The sequence below is a fragment of the Schistocerca cancellata genome, chromosome 5, assembly GCF_023864275.1.
Source record: "Schistocerca cancellata isolate TAMUIC-IGC-003103 chromosome 5, iqSchCanc2.1, whole genome shotgun sequence".
NCBI classification, from domain to species: domain Eukaryota; kingdom Metazoa; phylum Arthropoda; class Insecta; order Orthoptera; family Acrididae; genus Schistocerca; species Schistocerca cancellata.
The window spans coordinates 256,409,095-256,432,855 of NC_064630.1; the positions used below are offsets into that span (position 1 = coordinate 256,409,095).

A 23,761-nucleotide genomic window follows, 5' to 3' on the forward strand; every position below is an offset into this window, starting at 1 on the left:
CTATTTCAATATAATTTATTCACATGAAGTAACAAAAGAAATATATATTCTGAAATACACTTTCCACAAAGTGACTAGTAATTTTATGGTTTGACTGTGGATTCACATATTGGTCCATTTAGTTTCTTTGAAGTAACATTTACAATAATTGACATATACACACATTACAAGGTTTGCAGCCTCTAACATATACCACAGAATATATACTGAAGTGGCCATACCTTCAGTAAATAATACAAAAAATATATTCACATATACAGTTCATGCAAACAGAACTTTACACTGTAAACAAGGTGTGCTCTTGGCCCTGCTCAGTCGATCACCACAATCAGATGTACTGCTATCATGTCAGGAGGAGTGACAGTTGGAAATACTCTGGGAGAGCACATTCAAAGTTGAAGATGCCACTAGTACAAGGCAAGTCATGAAAAAATTCTTCACAGTCAAACCTGCAAAAGGATTGAATATGTCTACCAGTTTATGAACAAAGAAGCTGTGTTACATGCTCCACTGAGACTATAATCCACGCTGAAATGAGTGGATGAAGCAACTGGTGTTTCATTTACTTCCATCTGGCAAACCAAGAGAGAACTGGAATGAGTCCATGCAGATGAATTCTCAACATTTTCGACGCACATATATAAATGCCAAAAATATCTTGGAGGATCAGTTTAGGCAATTTTAATGAACATGTTTGCCACCACATGGCAAATAATTTCTACATTACAAAGAAAGGAGATCCAATTTAAAGAAAGGGTATACAAAATTAGAGAGTTCAATAAATACCAAAAGAAGTATAAGCACACTTCATAAAATTCTTTGAATTCTAAGATTTGTGTACAAGCAGAATAAAGTCGTATCAGGTAAAAACAAATAACTTACTTAAAAAGTATCAGAGAGCACAGATGTGAGTGTCGTCCAATTGTCTTTACGGATGAGACATATGTTGACATTTGTTGTACAGGTGGAGTGACAACTCATTATAGTGTGTGCTGAAAATGATTTCATGGTTAACAAAGAAGATAATTCTTTTTCACAAGAACATGCTGAGACCACAGTTATATTCAGTGATCCAAATGAACAAACCAGGCCAGGGCACTTATAAAACAGACAGTATTTTAATCAAACATAGTCATGCCATATTACAACTTTTTCTGTATCATCCAGAATTAAATGCTATAGTGCTGATATGAGCAAGTATCAAGAACAGTGTTTCTGAACTTAAAGTGGCAATCTGAATAGACATATTACTAAAACTTATAAATGAACAAATTATTTCACAACAAAATAAGACTGGAAGACACATTGTGAGAGCATAATGAAAACTGAAGAGCAGTACTTTCAAGTGAATGATTATTGGACTAAGCACTGGTGATGATCATACATGTGGGAAGTGATACAGATTTGAATAGTGATAGTCACAGTGATAGAAGCAATGCTGTTTCCACATGTAAACATGAAAGTAAATCAACTGACACCGTAAGTCGATTTTTTATGTTGATATGAAACAGACCTGATTGCAAAGGTTGAAGAAACACAGCCTGGAGCATTTTCTAAATGTGTTCTTACATGTGGCAATAGTGACAGAGAATGATCCATAGTATTAAATCCACAGATGAAAAGTATTACTTGTAATGAACAACTGGTTCTTTAATTATTCAAAAGATTTGTAAATGTCTTCTTAATAGCCGAGCTACTGTTTGCTTATGACTGAAAAGTATATTTCATATGGATACACTTGTAAAATAAACCCTTCTTACACTTTCCTATGTATGACACTACTGCCTCTAGTCTCACTGCTCATCTGTTGTACCAAAATACTCTTTCCCTCCCTTGATTTCCCCTCTTGTACATATGTGTGTCCTGTTTGCATGAACTGTAGTAAAAATCAAAACAAAAATCAAAATTTTCCTTTCACAAACAAATATGGTTCTATGTACAAACACACACAGGTATATACAGGTACAAGAGTCAGCAAGTGCATTTTCTCTGGTATTTTGGGAGGTCTTTGCAATGTGTAGAAGGAGTCAGCACAAACAAATACTGCACATCACACATTTCATGTGACGTCCATTTTCAGTAGAAAGCATTTGTTTGTTTCTCGTTACAAGCAAAATTATTTTAAGGCAGAATTTTACATGCTTACTTGACACACCAATCCCAAATTAGTCTAGTGTCATATTCATTTTAACAATATTTCATAACAGGGAGAGTAAAACAAAAAAAAATAAATAGTATTCCAACGGCAACTAAGCATGGTAGAATGTTAATCAAGGCTGGAGTACTGGCAATTCTTAGAATTTTACTGTTCCTGTTGATACATATTGATAAAATGAATATTGCACTAGACTAAGTTGGTACCACTTTAAAAAAATAGCACATAAAAATCTGCTTTAGAAATCATTTTAATGGTAATGGGAAACAAACTGATACTTTCCATAGACAATAGGCTTCAAGTGAAAGTTTTGTGATAAGCAGTATTTGTTAGAGCTGGCTCCACTATACATTGCAAAAACAAAATTGCAAATATAAGCAAAAATACAACAGAAAGTGAGCCTGATGACTCTTGGGACAGACACTCTGTGTATATAAGACATATGATAAGGATGATACAGACATACAAGACATACAACTAAAATTTACAACTCTGAGAGTTGATAGCTGCAGGTAAGGAGAGATATTTTACAATTTCAAAGAAATTCAGTCAGGGAGATTTATCAGTATCACTGAACTGTTCTTCCATTTCCACATCATCCAGTGAAATGCTGTTATTAGCACTATTATTGTTGGAGAAAGGGATGAGGTCTAAAACAGAGAAATCAGAAAGAAAATTGACAAAATTATAGCAGTACTGCCACACAGCAACAGAATTAGTGTTACTCTTGAAAGTACAACAACAGCAGGCAGTAGAAGCAGAATTACAAAATTTGTAAATAAATAAAATAAGTACATAAAATACAAATAATTTGACATGTTCTAAGTATTAGTGAAATGTGCAGGTACAGCAGGCAAATCACAAAAATTAAACGTGTACAAAAATCTCACTTCTACAGGGTGTTACAAAAAGGTACGGCCAAACTTTCAGGAAACATTCCTCACACACAGAGAAAGAAAATATGTTATGTGGACATGTGTCCGGAAATGCTTACTTTCCGCGTTAGAGCTCATTTTATTACTTCTCTTCAAATCACATTAATCATGGAATAGAAACACACAGCAACAGAACGTACCAGCGTGACTTCAAACACTTTGTTACAGGAAATGTCAAAATGTCCTCCGTTTGCGAGGATACATGCATCCACCCTCCATCGCATGGAATCCCTGATGCACTGATGCAGTCCTGGAGAATGGCGTATTGTATTACAGCCGTCCACAATACGAGCACGAAGAGTCTTTACATTTGGTACCGGGGTTGCGTAGACAAGAGCTTTCAAATGCCCCCATAAATGAAAGTCAAGAGGGTTGAGGTCAGGAGAGCGTGGAGGCCATGGAATTGGTCTGTATCTACCAATCCATCGGTCACCGAGTCTGTTGTTGAGAAGCGTACGAACACTTCGACTGAAATGTGCAGGAGCTCCATCGTGCATGAACCACATGTTGTGTCGTACTTGTAAAGGCACATGTTCCAGCAGCACAGGTAGAGTATCCCATATGAAATCATGATAAAGTGCCCCATTGAGCATAGGTGGAAGAACACGGGGCCCAATCAAGACATCACCAACAATGCCTGCCCAAACGTTCACTGAAAATCTGTGTTGATGACGTGATTGCACAATTGCGTGCGGATTCTCGTCAGCCCACACATGTTGATTGTGAAAATTTACAATTTGATCACGTTGGAATGAAGCCTCGCCGGCCCGAGTGGTCAAGCGGTTCTAGGCGCTACAGTCTGGAACCGCGCGACTGCTACGGTCGCAGGTTTGAATCCTGCCTCGGGCATGGATGTGTTTGATGTCCTTAGGTAAGTTAGGTTTAAGTAGTTCTAAGTTCTAGGGGACTGATGACCTCAGAAGTTAAGTCCCATACTGCCCAGAGCCATTTGAACCATTTGAATGAAGCCTCATCCGTAAAGGGAACATCTGCACTGAAATGAGGACTGACACATTTTTGGATGAACCATTCGCAGAAGTGTACCCGTGGAGGCCAATCAGCTGCTGATAGTGCCTGCACACGCTGTACATGGTACGGAAACAACTGGTTCTCCCGTAGCACTCTCCATACAGTGACGTGGTCAACGTTACCTTGTACAGCAGCAACTTCTCTGATGCTGACATTAGGGTTATCGTCAACTGCACGAAGAATTGCCTCATCCATTGCAGGTGTCCTCATCGTTCTAGGTCTTCCCCAGTCGCGAGTCATAGGCTGGAATGTTCCGTGCTCCCTAAGACGCCGATCAACTGCTTCGAACGTCTTCCTGTGGGGACACTTTCGTTCTGGAAATCTGTCTCGATACAAACGTACCGCGCCACGGCTATTGCCACGTGCTAATCCATACATCAAATGGGCATCTGCCAACTCCGCATTTGTAAACATTGCACTGACTGCAAAACCACATTCGTGATGAACACTAACCTGTTGATGCTACATACTGATGTGCTTGATGCTAGTACTGTAGAGCAATGAGTCGCATGTCAACACAAGCACGAAGTCAACATTACCTTCTTTCAATTGGGCCAAATGGCGGTGAATCGAGGAAGTACAGTCCATACTGACAAAACTAAAATGAGCTCTAACATGGAAATTAAGCGTTTCCGGACACATGTCCACATAACATCTTTTCTTTATTTGTGTGTGAGGAATGTTTCCTGGAAGTTTGGCCGTACATTTTTGTAACACCCTGTATATGATTTTCCCTGCAGAATACAACATTTATTGGTTAGCAATTTAGATTAATTTTCTAATTCAGCATTACATGCAATGTACTTTATGTTAGCACTTTTGTTCATATTCATATGTGATGCTATTTTGTTTTACATTAAAATAAAATTTTGTTTAAATATTTACATTCACTTGCACTAACATGTCTGGAAATACGACTGAAAATTGATTGCACTAATACTAAAGTAACATATAATCTATACAGTGAACAGAAAATAGTGCAAATAAGCAGTAAAATCACATTGTTTGTATTGAAGATAGTTTACAAGAATGAATGAATGAACTGGAAAAGAAATAAACACAAGAGTAAAATTGGTGTGGCTGCTTCTAATAAATTAAACAGTTTTCAGATCTGAGCTTCTCAAGTGTCTGAAAAGGAATGCTTGTAATCAATGCTAGTACTGTTGACTCACAGCAGTGTCACATGGATTTTCAGTACTAAACCATTAAAATACTGAGGGGTGTTCAGTGAACACTGAGAGATGCAGAATGGGGCTTAATAGGAAATATAGAAAAACAAACCAATGAGTCAGGGAACAGACCATGGTGGAAGACTTAATAATGACTACAATTAAATTGAAATGTGGGTGGGTAGGGCATGTAGCCAGGCAAACAACAGTTTGTACATGTACGAAGTACTTTGATGATTTCTGAGAGAGGAAAAAAAAATGAAACAGTAACCTAATCATGTGTAGATGATGATATAAAACATGAAGGTGCAACATGAAAGCTTGTAGGGGAAGTTCCTAACACATGAAGCATTCTGGAGGAGATCTTTATGAAGCTGTTCACATCACTAAAGAACAATTGGTACAACTTTTTTGCAGGCTTGGAATGTCACCTTAAGCTATGCCAAGATTCAACAAAATTGATCACCTTCTCATTAGTGGAGAGGCAGTTTATTACAGATGTGGATTATGCTGGCAACCAGGATTTGCTGCATCCTGTGATCTTGCAACCCGTTTCTAAATTAAGATTGAAACCACTCATTTTCTGTGCCTCTTGTACATAGTGCTCCTAACTTGCTCAATAGTATTTTATTATTAACAGTGTCAAAAGCCATGGACAAGTCTAAAACAATGTCTGTAACACAATCATATCTACCAAGAGCTTTATCAGTCTCTCTTTCATGACTGCTTTATTATTTTTGAGAATGAAGGCAGCAGTGAAAATGGCCTATAGTTTTCAGTGCTTTCGATATTACCTTTCGTTAGAAGGGCAGCACTTATGCATCGCTTAGGTATCCTGGAAAAAAGACCTGAACTAAAGGATTCATTTATTGTGTTTGTTAATTGGGCTTGTATGCTATCTACGCACACACTCAGAATAGAGACAGGAACTTCATCTACACCTGCTGACTTTTTATTTTTTAATTGTTGTACCCTCCCCCCCATGAACCATGGACCTTGCCGTTGGTGGGGAGGCTTGCGTGCCTCAGCGATACAGATGGCCGTACCGTAGGTGCAACCACAACGGAGGGGTATCTGTTGAGAGGCCAGACAAACATGTGGTTCCTGAAGAGGGGCAGCAGCCTTTTCAGTAGTTGCAGGGGCAACAGTCTGGATGATTGACTGATCTGGCCTTGTAACATTAACCAAAACGGCCTTGCTGTGCTGGTACTGCGAACGGCTGAAAGCAAGGGGAAACTACGGCCGTAATTTTTCCCGAGGACATGCAGCTCTACTGTAGGATTAAATGATGATGGCGTCCTCTTGGGTAAAATATTCCGGAGGTAAAATAGTCCCCCATTCGGATCTCCGGGCGGGGACTACTCAGGAGGACGTTGTTATCAGGAGAAAGAAAACTGGCGTTCTACGGATCGGAGCGTGGAATGTCAGATCCCTTAATCGGGCAGGTAGGTTAGAAAATTTAAAAAGGGAAATGGATAGGTTAAAGTTAGATATAGTGGGAATGAGTGAAGTTCGGTGGCAGGAGGAACAAGACTTTTGGTCAGGTAATTACAGGGTTATAAATACAAAATCAAGTAGGGGTAATGCAGGAGTAGGTTTAATAATGAATAAAAAAATAGGAGTGCGGGTTAGCTACTACAAACAGCATAGTGAACGCATTATTGTGGCCAAGATAGACACAAAGCCCATGCCTACTACAGTAGTACAAGTTTATATGCCAACTACCTCTGCAGATGATGAAGAAATAGATGAAATGTATGACGAGATAAAAGAAATTATTCAGGTAGTGAATGGAGACGAAAATTTAATAGTCATGGGTGACTGGAATTCGTCAGTAGGAAAAGGGAGAGAAGGAAACATAGTAGGTGAATATGGATTGGGGGGAAGGAATGAAAGAGGAAGCCGCCTTGTAGAATTTTGCACAGAGCATAACTTAATCATAGCCAACACTTGGTTCAAGAACCATAAAAGAAGGTTGTATACCTGGAAGAATCCTGGAGATACTAAAAGGTATCAGATAGATTATATAATGGTAAGACAGAGATTTAGGAACCAGGTTTTAAATTGTAAGACATTTCCTGGGGCAGATGTGGATTCTGACCACAATCTATTGGTTATGAACTGCAGATTGAAACTGAAGAAACTGCAAAAAGGTGGGAATTTAAGGAGATGGGACCTGGATAAACTGAAAGAACCAGAGGTTGTAGAGAGTTTCAGGGAGAGCATAAGGGAACAATTGACAGGAATGGGGGAAAGAAATACAGTAGAAGAAGAATGGGTAGCTCTGAGGGATGAAGTAGTGAAGGCAGCAGAGGATCAAGTAGGTAAAAAGACGAGGGCTAATAGAAATCCTTGGGTAACAGAAGAAATATTGAATTTAATTGATGAAAGGAGAAAATATAAAAATGCAGTAAATGAAGCAGGCAAAAAGGAATACAAACGTCTCAAAAATGAAATCGACAAGAAGTGCAAAATGGCTAAGCAGGGATGGCTAGAGGACAAATGTAAGGATGTAGAGGCTTGTCTCACTAGGAGTAAGATAGATACTGCCTACAGGAAAATTAAAGAGACCTTTGGAGAGAAGAGAACCACTTGTATGAATATCAAGAGCTCAGATGGCAACCCAGTTCTAAGCAAAGAAGGGAAGGCAGAAAGGTGGAAGGAGTATATAGAGGGTTTATACAAGGGCGATGTACTTGAGGACAATATTATGGAAATGGAAGAGGATGTAGATGAAGACGAAATGGGAGATAAGATACTGCGCGAAGAGTTTGACAGAGCACTGAAAGACCTGAGTCGAAACAAGGCCCCGGGAGTAGACAACATTCCATTTGAACTACTGATGGCCTCGGGAGAGCCAGTCATGAAAAAGCTCTACCATCTGGTGAGCACGATGTATGAGACAGGAGAAATACCCTCAGACTTCAAGAAGAATATAATAATTCCAATCCCAAAGAAAGCAGGTGTTGACAGATGTGAAAATTACCGAACTATCAGTTTAATAAGTCACAGCTGCAAAATTCTAACGCGAATTCTTTACAGACGAATGGAAAAACTGGTAGAAGCCGACCTCGGGGAAGATCAGTTTGGATTCCGTAGAAATGTTGGAACACGTGAGGCAATATTGACCTTACGACTTATCTTAGAAGAAAGATTAAGAAAAGGCAAACCTACGTTTCTAGCATTTGTAGACTTAGAGAAAGCTTTTGACAATGTTAACTGGAATACTCTCTTTCAAATTCTGAAGGTGGCAGGGGTAAAATACAGGGAGCGAAAGGCTATTTACAGTTTGTACAGAAACCAGATGGCAGTTATAAGAGTCGAGGGGCATGAAAGGGAAGCAGTGGTTGGGAAAGGAGTAAGACAAGGTTGTAGCCTCTCCCCGATGTTATTCAATCTGTATATTGAGCAAGCAGTAAAGGAAACAAAAGAAAAATTCGGAGTAGGTATTAAAATTCATGGAGAAGAAGTAAAAACTTTGAGGTTCGCCGATGACATTGTAATTCTGTCAGAGACAGCAAAGGACTTAGAAGAGCAGTTGAATGGAATGGACAGTGTCTTGAAAGGAGGATATAAGATGAACATCAACAAAAGCAAAACGAGGATAATGGAATGTAGTCAAATTAAGTCGGGTGATGCTGAGGGAATTAGATTAGGAAATGAGACACTTAAAGTAGTAAAGGAGTTTTGCTATTTAGGGAGTAAAATAACCGATGATGGTCGAAGTGGAGAGGATATAAAATGTAGAATGGCAATGGCAAGGAAAGCGTTTCTCAAGAAGAGGAATTTGTTAACATCGAGTATAGATTTAAGTGTCAGGAAGTCGTTTCTGAAAGTATTTGTATGGAGTGTAGCCATGTATGGAAGTGAAACATGGACGATAACTAGTTTGGACAAGAAGAGAATAGAAGCTTTCGAAATGTGGTGCTACAGAAGAATGCTGAAGATAAGGTGGGTAGATCACGTAACTAATGAGGTGGTATTGAATAGGATTGGGGAGAAGAGAAGTTTGTGGCACAACTTGACTAGAAGAAGGGATCGTTTGGTAGGACATGTTTTGAGGCATCAAGGGATCACAAATTTAGCATTGGAGGGCAGTGTGGAGGGTAAAAATCGTAGAGGGAGACCAAGAGATGAATACACTAAGCAGATTCAGAAGGATGTAGGTTGCAGTAGATACTGGGAGATGAAGAAGCTTGCGCAGGATAGAGTAGCATGGAGAGCTGCATCAAACCAGTCTCAGGACTGAGGACCACAACAACAACAATAATTGTTGTACTGAATTCCTAACTCCAAACTCTGTTGTTGGGAACATCATCACTATGATTGCGGTGTAAGTTGTTGCGGGTGCTGCATGTTTTTTTAGGAAGATTTTGCTGCAGCTTCTCCACAATATCAGAAATAAAAAATGATCATTAACAAAATTAACTAATTCCTGAGGACATCCTATTACTTTATTCCCATCTCAGATTTGTATATTGTTATATGTGTGTCTTCCTCTTCCAGTTTCTTGTTTTATAACATCCCACGTGATATTGCTTTCATTTTCTACATTGTAATAATAATAATAATAATAATAATAATAATAATAATAATAATAACCCCGTGGAGGCCCAGGAAAGGAACAGGCCTCCGGTATGTTCTGCCTGTTGTAAAAGGCGACAAAAAGAACAAACCACTAATAGGGCTAACCCCCCTTTTAGTGTGATTAGTTGGTTCAGGACAGAACTAATGAAGCCTCGGACAAGCGCTGTCATGGTCGGGGAAGACGCTTGAACCCTATGCCCGTCCACAATGGTAACGACACTGCTAGCCACATGGAAAATGATTTAAATCCAAATAGAGGTGTTTTGCAGGATATGCTTCCTGCAACCACCCTAGAAGGAAAACACAGACAGAGGATGAGATGGTCAGATGAAGTAACCGACATCTCATGTTCTGCTATTACTAAGCAACAAACTTAGGAACCAACACAAGTGGATACAGATCACAAGTATACACAACATTTATTACCGGATACCCAGAATTAAAATTTTTAACAGAACATTGACTAGCTGATCAGATCCATGTAATAATCAAAAATAAAGGATACCCCAGTCAGAATTAGAAAACATGAAACAAGAAGTTCAACAAATACTGGAACAAAATAATGTGCAATCAGAAGAAGAAGAAAATACAGTAATGGACTCAAACAGCCCAGAGCAAACAAACAAAGAACAACACGCATCAATTAAACAATCAGAGGAAAACGAAATCTTAAGACAGCCACCAGAACAAGCACAAATAGAACACAAAGTGACACACATGTTAGATATAGAAGAAAAATTTCAGCTGACATATATAGAATACAAAGACACAAATACAGATATTAGAGCATTCTTGCATAGACCACCAAATAACCCAAAAGTCGAAACAACAATAACAACTATCAACACAATCATACACAACAAAATAAATGAAAATACAACTATGGAAGAGTTACAACTACTGGTTTATATAGGAGCACTCACTACACTAAATATACACACTAGGCAGAGATCAGAACCAACCAACACACAGAAGAAACCCACAAAACCAGCATGGCAACACAGGCTACAGATCAGAATAGAAAAACTGAGAAAAGACATCGGACAGCTAACACAATTTATAAGAAATGAAATATCAGACAAAAAATGAAAAAGGTTAGGTAAAATCTCACAACAAGAAGCGATAGAGCAATTAGATGAAAAGAAGCAGAAATTACAAGCATTGGCCAAACGACTTAGAAGATACAAAAAAAGTGAAAGTAGAAGGAAACAAAACCAAACATTCAACAAAAACCAAAAGAAATTTCACCAGACAATAGATAACACACACATTAAAATAGACAATCCACCAAGCATAACAGACATGGAACACTTCTGGAGCAACATATGGTCAAACCCGGTACAACATAACAGACATGCACGGTGGATACAAGCAGAAACAGACACATACAAGACGATACCACAAATGCCTGAAGTGATAATTTTGCAACATGAAGTCACCCGAGCAATTAATTCTACGCACAATTGGAAAGCCCCTGAAAAAGATAAAATAGAAAATTTCTGGATAAAGAAGTTCACCTCAAAACATTCACATCTAACTAAATTATTTAACATGAATATAATAGAGGGAAACATTCCACGTGGGAAAAATATAATTAAAAAGAAAGATGATGAGACTTACCAAACAAAAGCGCTGGCAGGTCGATAGACACACAAACAAACACAAACATACACACAAAAAGCTAGCTTTCGCAACCAACGGTTGCCTCGTCAGGAAAGAGGGAAGGAGAAGGGAAGACAAAAGGATATGGGTTTTAAGGGAGAGGGTAAGGAGTCATTCCAATCCCGGGAGCGGAAAGACTTACCTTAGGGGGAAAAAAGGACAGGTATACACTCGCACACACACACATATCCATCCGCATATACACAGACACAAGCAGACATTTGTAAAGGCCGCAAATGTCTGCTTGTGTCTGTGTATATGCGGATGGATATGTGTGTGTGTGTGCGCGAGTGTATACCTGTCCTTTTTTCCCCCTAAGGTAAGTCTTTCCGCTCCCGGGATTGGAATGACTCCTTACCCTCTCCCTTAAAACCCATATCCTTTTGTCTTCCCTTCTCCTTCCCTCTTTCCTGACGAGGCAACCGTTGGTTGCGAAAGCTAGATTTTTGTGTGTATGTTTGTGTTTGTTTGTGCGTCTATCGACCTGCCAGCGCTTTTGTTTGGTAAGTCTCATCATCTTTCTTTTTAATTAAATTATTTAACAGTTACATTGCAGACCCATACACATTCCCTGATACACTTACACAAGGAATAACTTATCTGAAACCTAAAGATCAAGCAGACACAGCAAACCCAGCTAAATATCACCCCATAACATGCCTACCAACAATATACAAAATATTAACTTCAGCCATTACACAGAAATTAATGACACATACAACACAGAACAAAATTATAAATGAAGAACAAAAAGGCTGCTGCAAAGGAGCATGAGGATGTAAAAAGCAACTGACAATAGATGCAGAGGTGACATATCAAGCTAAAACTAAACAAAGCTCACTACACTAAGCATACATTGATTACCAAAAAGCTTTTAATAGTGTACCCCACTCATGGTTACTACAGATATTGGAAATATACAAAGTAGATCCTAAACTGATACAGTTCCTAAACATAGTAATGAAAAACTGGAAAACCACACTTAATATCCAAACAAATTCAAATAATATCACATCACAGCCAATACAGATTAAGCGTGGAATATACCAAGGAGACTCATTAAGTCCTTTCTGGTTCTGCCTTGTTCTGAACCCACTATCCAACATGTTAAATAATACAAATTATGGATACACTTTTACTGGAACATACCAACACAAAATCACACATTTGCTATACATGGATGATCTAAAACTACTGGCAGCAACAAATCAACAACTCAACCAATTACTAAAGATAACAGAAATATTCAGCAATGATATAAATATGGCTTTTGGAACAGACAAATGTAAGAAAAATAGCATAGTCAAGGGAAAACACACTAAACAAGAAGATTACATATTGGATAACCACAGCGACTGCATAGAATCGATGGAAAAAACAGATGCCTATAAATATCTAGGATACAGACAAAAAATAGGAATAGATAATACAAATATTAAAGAAGAACTAAAAAAAAATATAGACAAAGACTAACAAAAATACTGAATACAGAATTGGCAGCAAGAAACAAGACAAAAGCTATAAATACTTATGCTATACCAATATTGACCTACTCATTTGGAGTAGTGAAATGTAGTAACACAGAACTAGAAGCACTCAGTACACTTACACGATCACAATACCACAAATATAGAATACATCACATACATTCAGCAACAGAAAGATTAACATTAAGCAGAAGGGAAGGAGGAAGGGGATTCATCGACATAAAAAACCTACATTATGGACAGGTAGACAATTTAAGAAAATTCTTTATAGAACGAGCAGAAACTAGCAAAATACACAAAGCAATCACCCATATAAATACATCGGTTACACCATTGCAATTTCATAACCACTTCTACAACCCTTTAGATCACATAACATCAACAGATATGAAGAAAGTAAATTGGAAAAAGAAAACACTACATGACAAGCACCCGTATCATCTAACACAGCCACACATCGATCAAGGCGCATCCAACACATGGCTAAGAAAAGGCAATATATACAGTGAGATGGAAGGATTCATGATTGAAATACAGGATCAAACAATAAACACCAGATATTACAGCAAGCATATTATTAAAGATCCCAATACCACAACAGATAAATGCAGACTTTGCAAACAACAAATAGAAACAGATCACATCACAAGTGGATGTACAATACTAGCAAATACAGAATACACCAGAAGACATGACAATGTAGTAAAAATAATACATCAACAACTTGCCATACAACATAAACTAATAAAACAACAGATTCCCACATACAAGTATGCACCACAAAATGTACTAGAGAATGATGAATACAAATTATAATGGAACAGAACCATTATAACAGATAAAACAACAACACATAACAAACCTGACATCATACTCACCAATAAAAAGAAGAAATTAACACAATTATCAAAATATCCATACCCAATACAACAAATATACAGAAGAACACAGGAGAAAAAATTGAAAAATACATCCAACTGGCTGAGGAAATCAAGGACATGTGGCATCAGGATAAAGTTGACATTATACCAATTATACTATCAACTACAGGAGTCATACCACACAATATCCACCAGTACATCAACACAATACAGCTTCATCTGAACGTATTTATACAACTACAGAAATCTGTAATTATTGATACATGTTCAATTACTCGAAAGTTCCTAAATGCAATGTAACATATACTGTACAGTTAAAAGGAAGTCACGCTTGATCAAAGTCCGCGTCACTTTCAATTTTTAACCAGACATAACATCTGAGAAGGGAATGAAATAGTAAAAATAATATAGATTTTACTGTCTTTAGGCCATTACAGCAACTGACAATGTCAAATGAAGATACAATTTACAATACAGTGTGATAAATTATTGACTACTGAAATATTTTAGCTTATATTACAGTAAATGTACAGTGGGTCATCTATTGGATTACTGCATTTTACATTTGAAGAATTCATTGATGTTATAGAATGGGTGGGCAATTACCGTATTTACTCGAATCTAAGCCGTGCTTTTTTTCCGGTTTTTGTAATCCAAAAAACCGCCTGCGGCTTAGAATCGAGTGCAAAGTAAGCGGAAGTTCTGTAAAATGTTGGTAGGTGCCGCCACAAGTAACTTTTGCCGTCGAATATATGTAGCGCTACACAAGCATGCTTTGAAGGCACAAAGATAAATACTGGCGCCAAAACCTCTGCGCCAGTAAATAAATTAAAAAAAAAGAAAAAGGTGGTGGACGAGCTTTTTTTCTCCGCCCCGAGTTTCGACCACTGCATTTTCATACATTATCCAACGAAGTAAATACAAATTCCGTATTGTTCATCTTCGAATGTAGCAGCCTTTCAATGTACTACGAAAATCCGACTGGCAAGACTGTTTGGGATGTTTGTCAATATGACCAACTCTACGTTCTGAATTTTTTCCTATCCGTGACAAGAGATGGTTGCTAATAGGAACTTTTATGAATTGTGAATCACATGCAGTATTCTCTTCATCGTAAGAATAATACGAATATAAACTTTTTGCCATGTATTCTTTTGTGTTTGCTGCTACTTCATTTAAATCCTGTCTGCCTAATAAACTTCGAAACTAGAGTGAGACAACAGCAATCGCGGAAGAATATACATATCATGCCTTGTTTATATTAGTATTATTCTTACGCCGATTAGAGATACAGTCAGAAATGAAGCACGACAACTGACTAGATTTTTAAATCTAAGATGACTCTAATTTCTGTGCAGAAGGTAATGTACTAAAGAGGCATCTGGAAAGATATTCAAACGGAGAAAAATTTTCGCTAAACTCTCCTTCACAACATCTTCTATCACACGCAGTCTATTATTTGGTTCTTGTTGATCATTATCAAAGAAAGCAGCAGTGTAAGTAACAACAAATTGCAGTCTCTTGCCATTGTTTCGCTAATGAGACGATTTTATTTATTTTTATTTATTTATTTATTTTCAATTGGAAGCGGCGGTAGCGCGTACAAAAGCAAGCCATGTCGCGAGCGGCGACATGTCGTAAACACTCACTATCAGAATGCGACAAACAATGCGTGACACAGTACAATAATGCATTTTCAGCTTAGAGTGACGAAACACCTATAACAAAGTAACGGCACTTATCAGATCAAAGAAAAATAAGCAATCAATTCAACCCAGACGAAGCACGTGAAAAAGGAAGGGTACCCGTATAAATATGGACGGAGCACCTGATGCATAGCAATGGCTACCTGGTAAAGCTTAACTGCTAAGCTTACGATTCGAACCAAACTACTGTAGCTGTATCGTCATTCATTCGACCTAAATTGTATCTCATATTACAATGGACCAACTTTGTTTCGATTTGGAGGTGCGGCCTAAAACTTTTCTCTACCCTTGAATTTCGAATCTCAAATTTCAGGTGCGGCTTAGATTCGGGAAAAATTTTTTTCCTTGATTTCGAGTCTCATTTTTCAGGTGCGGCTTAGATTCGAGTGCGGCTTAGGTTCGAGTAAATACGGTAACCACTCATGCAGCCCTTCTTTGAATGTATGACCAGGAAGATCCTGTATAGCTTGGGGCAGCTTATTAAATAGTTTGAGCCCTGTGACCTCATAGCTACTTACTGACTTTGATAAACTGTGGTGAGGCATGTATATGTGTTTGATGCTTCTTGTATTGTAACAATGTACATTTTCTCTACATTTCACGACTTGTAAGTTCTTCTTCGTATAGAATAAGACATTGTATGTATAGATGTTTATTACTGTCATGATTTTTTGTTCAGTAAATAAGGATTTGCAGTGGGCCTTATGTGAAGAATTCGTAATTATTCTAATGGCTTTCTTCTGCAATAATAGGATGTCATGTATATAACTACAATTACCCCACGCAATAATGCCATAGGATATTATACTTTGCAAAAATGCAAAATAAGATGCTCTGACGTATGTTTCAGGCACACAATTTCTGAGTTGTCTTAATCAATAAATTACTCTAGATAGCTTACTACTAATATAGTTTACATGTTGGCCCCAGGATAACTTTTCGTCTAAATAAACTCCAAGGAATTTAACAGAACTAGGGTCATCAGATAGTGGCTTGTCTCTTAGATTGAAGATTAGCTGCTGAGTTTTATTTTCATTTCGCAAGAAACCAATTATTATTACTACTTTTATTTTTTTAGCAAGCAGGCAGTACCCTCCTGTATATCTTTTTTATACCTGTGATGGTACTCAAGGAACTGTGGATTAGCACAGTGGTTTTGCAAAGAACTGAGAAATTCAAGTGTCAGTGAGGATTTTCTAATACCACCGTGACCCAAAGGTCTATTAAAATTTGAAAATGGCACTAATGCACAGAATAATGTAGACAGAGAGGTAAAAATTGACAGACATGCATGAAATGATATAGGGTTTTACTGAAACTAAAAAAAGTGCAAAAACTGGCCAACACATGGCACTGGACAGCAACATGTCAGTGATGCCACATGAGAATCACATATAAAATGAGGTATAATTAAGAGAGGGAATCAGATCATCCCTAGCCTACCTGATAAAAACTTCCTGGAAGGTAAAACTGTGATTATTGGTTATGGGGTTACCTGAAGTTGGATGTCTACTGTGATCGTCAACCCTCATTAGAGATGCTAAAAGACAACACCTAATGGCAATTTCTCACCATATCTACAGATATGCTGTACAGTGCAAACAAAACATTGTCCCTTGACTACAAGTATTGTTGATGAATGACGGCCGACATGTCAAGTGTTTGTTTTGTTAATTATTGCTTTTGTACCACATTAAGTGCCGTCTGGTGGTCATTTTGTGCACTTTTTTACTTTCAGTAAAACCCCATGTCATTCCACATGAGTGCCAGTTTTTACATCTGTACCTCCATTATTCCAGACAATAATGAATTTTCAAATGTTAATGGGCTTTTGGGTCATCCTGTATTTTCCTTATCTGCTGCAGTAGAATTTGCTAGTTTTGGAAGCGTCTCCTCAAAAATTAATGTAAACAATGTGGAGAATATAGAGCACTTAGCATCTGCATTGCTTTCTACATACATTTCATCCCTGGTTTGATTTGTCAGTGCCCAAGAAAAAGTATGTATCTTATGATTTGAGACAATCCTTTTGCAGGCCTGCAGTTTTTCCGGTTTCACTAAGACTGGCTTTAGCTTTATCAACTATCAGTAATTATCTGAAATGCCAAGATCTCTTATAAATACTTTACAATAATATCCTTAAGTACGTAGTCCATAAATAAATTAAAACTTTTTGAAACCCTCTTAGCACTATTTATCATCTGCACCATGACAAAAGAGCTCAAAATGTTTAAGAAGTTATTAATAATTTCACCCTCAACAATCGAGTTAACATTCATGTCTACATTTATTATTATGTTTGTTCTGGGGTCTGAAACTCTCTTAAGGACTTCAATTAATTTGTTGAAATAAACCTCCACATTACCAGCAGTTGAATGTAAACACACGAATGATTGACTTTTTATATGCATCTAGTGTTGTTACTTCAGTGTCTGCCAATTCAAAATGTTTATCTACACTAATTGTAGGTGAGCTTGTCTAGCTTTAAAATGTATGCCATACCTGCATAGATATATGATCCGCTCCCCTTTAAGGCAGACCCACAGTAGCAACTTGCACATTCATCTGACGGTAACACTACATGCTGTAATTCATTATCTCTCCACCAGTACTCTGTAACGCACACTACCATATTGCTCCAAGACTATAATCCAACTTCAAGCTGGTATACTTTATTTATAACTGACTGCACATTTTGATGAATGATAGATAATTCTGAGAAAATTTCCATGATGTTTGTGCACGTATGTGTGGTACACATTCTATTTCCCACATACATAGTGCAGAAGTCTCTAAGCTAGTTGAGATAAAAGCTGGTTGAGATACTTTTAAGATAGGGGAGCCTATTGTCATGCTTTATCTTAAAACAGGCATAGTTCTCCTACATGTGATAACAGGTATTTCACAATGCGTAGTCCCACACTCACTCACTATACTCTCACTAATCAACTATACCAACCTCCCTTTTCAAAATTTCAGGTGCAGAACATGTGTAGTGTACCTCTATCACCCGATTTTCCCCTCTGGCAACAGCACAATGTGCACCCGTCAGCAGTTTTCAGTGTCAACTCCAGCTCTTCACTGACATGCCTTGGAGCACTGCCAAGATGATGCTGATAATTCTGCTGAAACAGCTCTGTCTGGCTTACAATGGTACCACCAGTTAGGGAAGCTCTCTTACTCAGGTCATCATCTATGTTGTATGTCCTGTCTCTAGCCAAACTGTTCCCCACCCCACTCACTCACTATCACTATGTGGTCATCTTTTGTGAAATCCTTACACAAAGAGCAAAAAACTGCCACCACCTGATCCAGCCCAGCATTAAGCCTAAAAATGTTGGTGACCTGATGCTCCTCCCCTAACTTCTCCTGTAATTTATATTAAAATTCTGTAAAATTCTCCTGTAATTGATGACCTACAACTCTGCCATGACTGCTACTTACCTACATTATTCTCTTCTTCCTAACATTAGTGTTATTACCAACCTTCTTAATCACGGGCAAAGTCTGCTGCAAATATCCTACCACCTTCAGGATTCTCTCTCCTTGACTATGGCAGCTGAAACCTGTTGCTGGTAGCCACAACAAAACTGTCAGACCACATTCTGCTCCTGTTAGACCTCCTAGCAACTCCCGGTTGCCAACACTGCCTTCACTACTACTTTCCCTTATCCTCACCAGCTCTCTGCTAGCTTGACCCAACTATCTTCCTTTCCTGCTCATCTATTAATCTATTCCTGCTGCAGATATTGTGGTTCCAGGAAAAGGTCTCAGCGATCTCCCCAGAGTCTTCCCTACTACATCCTGCCCCCCTCCCCAGTGAGACCATTTACTACTGCTTCCAAAATGCATCAGACTACTCTGTTCCTTACAACAGCTTACTCATTATCAAATATTATCTACAGCAATGAAAAAAAGAACTTAAATATGAAACACTAATGGAATATTATGTAATGCATTACATTTCTTTCGATATAAAAAGAATGTAACATTTGCTAATGTGTTCAGTTTGTTACTATCACAAGTTCAGTGACATCAGATGGGAGGTTGTTCAAAATGGTCAGGAAGAGCAGCTGAATGGAATGGACAGTCTCTTGAAAGGAGGATATAAGATGAACATTAACAGAAGCAAAATGAGGATAATGGAATGTAATTGAATTAAATCGGGTGATACTGTGAGAATTAGATTAGGAAATGAGAGGCTTAAAGTAGTAAATGAATTTTACTATTTATGGAGAAAAATAACTGATGATGGTCAAAGTAGAGAGGATATAAAATATAGACTGTCAATGGCAAGGAAAGCATTTCTGAAGAAGAGAAATTTGTAAACATTGAGTATAGATTTAAGTGTCAGGAAGTCGTTTCTGAAAGTATTTGTATGGAGTGTAGCCATGTATGGAAGTGAAACATGGACGATAAATAGTTTAGACAAGAAGAGAATAGAAGCTTTCGAAATGTGGTGCTACAGAAGAATGCTGAAGATTAGATGGGTAGATGACATAACTAATGAGGAGGTATTGAATAGAATTGGAGAGAAGAGAAATTTGTGGCACAACTTGACTAGAAGAAGGGATCGGTTGGTGGGGCATATTCTGAGGCATCAAGGGATCACCAATTTAGTATTGGAGGGCAGCATGGAGGGTAAAAATCGTAGAGGGAGACCAAGAGATGAATACACTAAACAGATTTAGATGGATGTAGGTTGCAGTAGGTACTGGGAGATAAAGCAGCTTGCACAGGATAGAGTAGCACGGAGAGCTGCACCAAACCAGTCTCAGAAATGAAGGCCACAACAACAACAACAACAACAACAACAACAACAATTTTACTGATAAATTTTCAGAGTCCCCTTTTTGTTAACATTACTCTTTCATAAAACAGTACGTATACTTTGACAATTTCCTAACCATATAGCTATCAGTTAAACAAAATTATACCACTGTCTATTGTGACTGTATCTCTTTTAATTTTCCCCTTTTTATGTTAGTGTCTAGAGTGTATTTTACCATTAAGTGATTCTTGTATAATGTGTGTCTATAAATAGGCGTACCACATAACACTACAAGCAGTCAGGGTCTAGCATTGAACTCGTGAGCAATCTAAATTTTATCTAGTCTCCACATAGTATAATAACTATGTTACCTAGTCTGTGAGGATCACCTAAAATATAAAGTTACTTAGTTCATGTTTAGCAGTCATTAATATAAGCACTTTGTATTGAGCTCTCAAATCGTACAGTCTGTGCCCGAATAATCTACATTAATGTCTTTAGTCTGCCATGAAAGAAGTTTGTGATATGGTGCTAAGTGGTATAACTTACTGACATGGTAAGAGTATTTAGAATCCTGCCTATTACAAACCTGATGATCATTAAGGAAACACATTGTGTAAATAAATATGAACAGATGGAAAATCGACTGATATAGTGCAGTGCACTTCATTTAACAAATGCTCATCAAATCCATTAATATCAGGAGGACAATCAACAATGGAAGACCAAGAGACACCTGAGGATTACACCAGATTAGTAAGCTTACAGATGTTGCTACAGGGTGAGGCACAGTGAAAAGAACAAATGACAATTTTTAAATTATGGGAGTGACAGTGAACTATGTACAAACAGTCCTTAAAGTGTTAAAGGTGGCACCATGTATGAGTGATTCACAGGACAAGAGACAAAAATAATTAGATGATTTGTGAAGTATTTATGAGAAAAGATATAAAAAAGTGGATTTTTTGAGATGGAGTGGTAAAAAAAAAAAAAAAAAAAACGCCACCAGAGAGAGATAGAGAGAGAGAGAGAGAGAGAGAGAGAGAGAGAGAGAGAGAGAGAGAGAGAGATTATCAGGATCGTCTCTATACCGGAAACTAGCCAATAAGTAAGTAGATAGAATCAAGAGATCTGAAGCTGTAATGGAATCGACTTCTGCCAATGTGAAACTTAGGATACCATCATGACATTTGTAGACAACCACACAACGGGAAGCCAGCCAAATGTAAATATGTTAACTGACAGTCTAAGATGAAACATTGCAACAGCAAGAAACACAGTAAGATTTAAAAGTTCATTTGGTTAAGTGTTCAATGACTATTGACAAGATGAGTGACACAAACATTTGATAGTAAGGATCAAGGTTTAGATACCAAAGATGAAAGAAATGCAGTGGAACCTCACTTGACGAGCACCTCCCATAACACACAATTTGCATAACAAACACAACAATTTTGGAAAAAAAAAGACTTGCTTAACAAGCAATGTTTCGCATAACAATTTACGAAAATTTAGTGTGACATCACCAGCCATTCATGCGTGGCCACGGAAACATTCAACAAGACGAACACATTTCACTGTCGGCAGTGGAGTATGAACAAAGTCTTTAGTATGTACTGCAGTCTGGGTTTAGTTCTCCTCCTGCTTCTTAGTGCAGCTTGTCTTCACAAATTTTTCTAAACTTGTGTTCACATAGCGTTTTTTGTGTGCAAATTTTAGTAACATTTGTAGAAATGTCACTGAATATAAAGCCGCAAGAAGGTGGCCATAAAGGAAAGAGAATGACCTTAGAAACGAAATGCAAAATCACTGAAAATCGCGAACGTGGTGTGAGCAATGCTGATTTGGCATGCACATACAATCGGTCTATATCAACTATTTGTACTATTCTCATAAATAAGGACAAGGTTAAGGAGAGAGACGCTTTGAAGGAAGTGACAAGAGTATCTAAACAACCATTTTGTATTCTGGACGATGTCGAAAGGTTGTTCTTAAATGGATAAATGAAAAGCAATTGCAAAGTGATATTACTAACGAGAACTTCATTGGTGAGAAGGCAAGAACGATTTTCACCAACATTGTTAAGAACGCGCCAAGATCATCAGTGGCTGAAGTGTTTAAGGAAAGCCGTAGCTGGTTCAAGAAGTTTAAGAGAAGAACTGGCATTCACAGCTCTGTGAGGTGCAGCAAAGCAGCCAGCTCTGACACAAAGGCAGCAGAGAACTTCATCAATAACTTCAAGAAGCTTGAAGATTCTGAGGTTATCTGCCGCAACAGGTTTTTAATTGAGAGGAGATGGGCTTATTCTGGAAAAAGATGCTGAAGCATACCTTTATGACAGCAGAGGAGAATGCATTGCTAGATCACAAGCCAATGAAACACTGTCCCACATTGCTATTCTGTACCAATGCAACTCGTGATTTGAAAATTAAGCCGTTGCTTGTTTACAATTCTGAAACTGCATAAGCCTTCGAGAACTGTAAGAGCAGGTTAAATGTGATGTGGAGATCCAACAACAAGGCTTGGTGTCACGTGATCTTTTTTGCGATTGGATTAATGAAGTGGTTGGTCCTTCGGTGAGATGAATCTGCCAATCCATGTCTTGCTTGTTACGGATAACGGTCCTGCCCGTTCTCCTGGCCTAAAAGACCACCTCCTTGAAGAATTTCAATTCATCAAGATACTATTTCTGCCTCACAACACACCTCCATTACATCAGCTGATGGACCAGCAGATTATTTCTAACTTAAAGAAGCTCTACAGTAAAGCACCCTTTGAGCATTGCTTTGAGTTGATTGAAGCCACCAATCTCACCCTGAGAGTTTTGGAAATATCAGTTCAACACTGTTTCCTGCTTCAAGATGATCGAAAATGCACGGTAAGGGGTTAGCAAGAGAACTCTCACTTCTGCTTGGAAGAGGCTGCGGCCAGAGTGCATTGTCGAACGTGACTCTGAGGCATTTGAGTCGGTACCCGTGGTGCCTGAAGTCAATGAGACTGTGTTTTTGGCCAAGAGCATGGGACTAGAAGTGGATAACAACGATATTGAGGAACTTGTGGTAAATTACAGCCAAGAAAAGACCACAGAAGAGGTTATGGAGTTGCAGTGTGTTTCACAACAGGAAGATGTGGACCTTCTTCTTCTTCTTCTTCTTCTTCTTCTTCTTCTTCTTCTTCAGAGGAGGAGGAGGAGGAGGAGGAGGAGGCGGACGCAGCAACAGCAAAGCAGCAATCTTCTGGCATAATAAGAGAAATGCTGAAAGCATGGGAATCGGTTGCATCATATATTGAAAATCATCACCCCACTAAAGCAGTGGCTACGCGCTCTACAAACTATCTGACAATAAAACTGTGTCACATTTTCGTCAAGTGTTGAAGC

At 38.1% G+C, this 23,761-nt stretch overlaps 1 protein-coding gene across 4 annotated transcripts in view; it reads right to left on the bottom strand.

The window, feature by feature from the left end:
• Window positions 1-1,502: 1,502 nt before the first annotated feature.
• Window positions 1,503-23,761, bottom strand: part of LOC126187581 (transcriptional protein SWT1) — a 262,566-nt gene continuing 240,307 nt past the window's right edge. For all 4 annotated transcript variants that reach the window (XM_049928751.1, XM_049928753.1, XM_049928752.1 and 1 more), the window contains one exon: window positions 1,503-2,805. In XM_049928751.1, coding sequence (XP_049784708.1) covers window positions 2,705-2,805 — 101 coding nt within the window. In that variant the 3' untranslated portion in view covers window positions 1,503-2,704. The remainder of the gene's footprint in view (window positions 2,806-23,761) is intronic.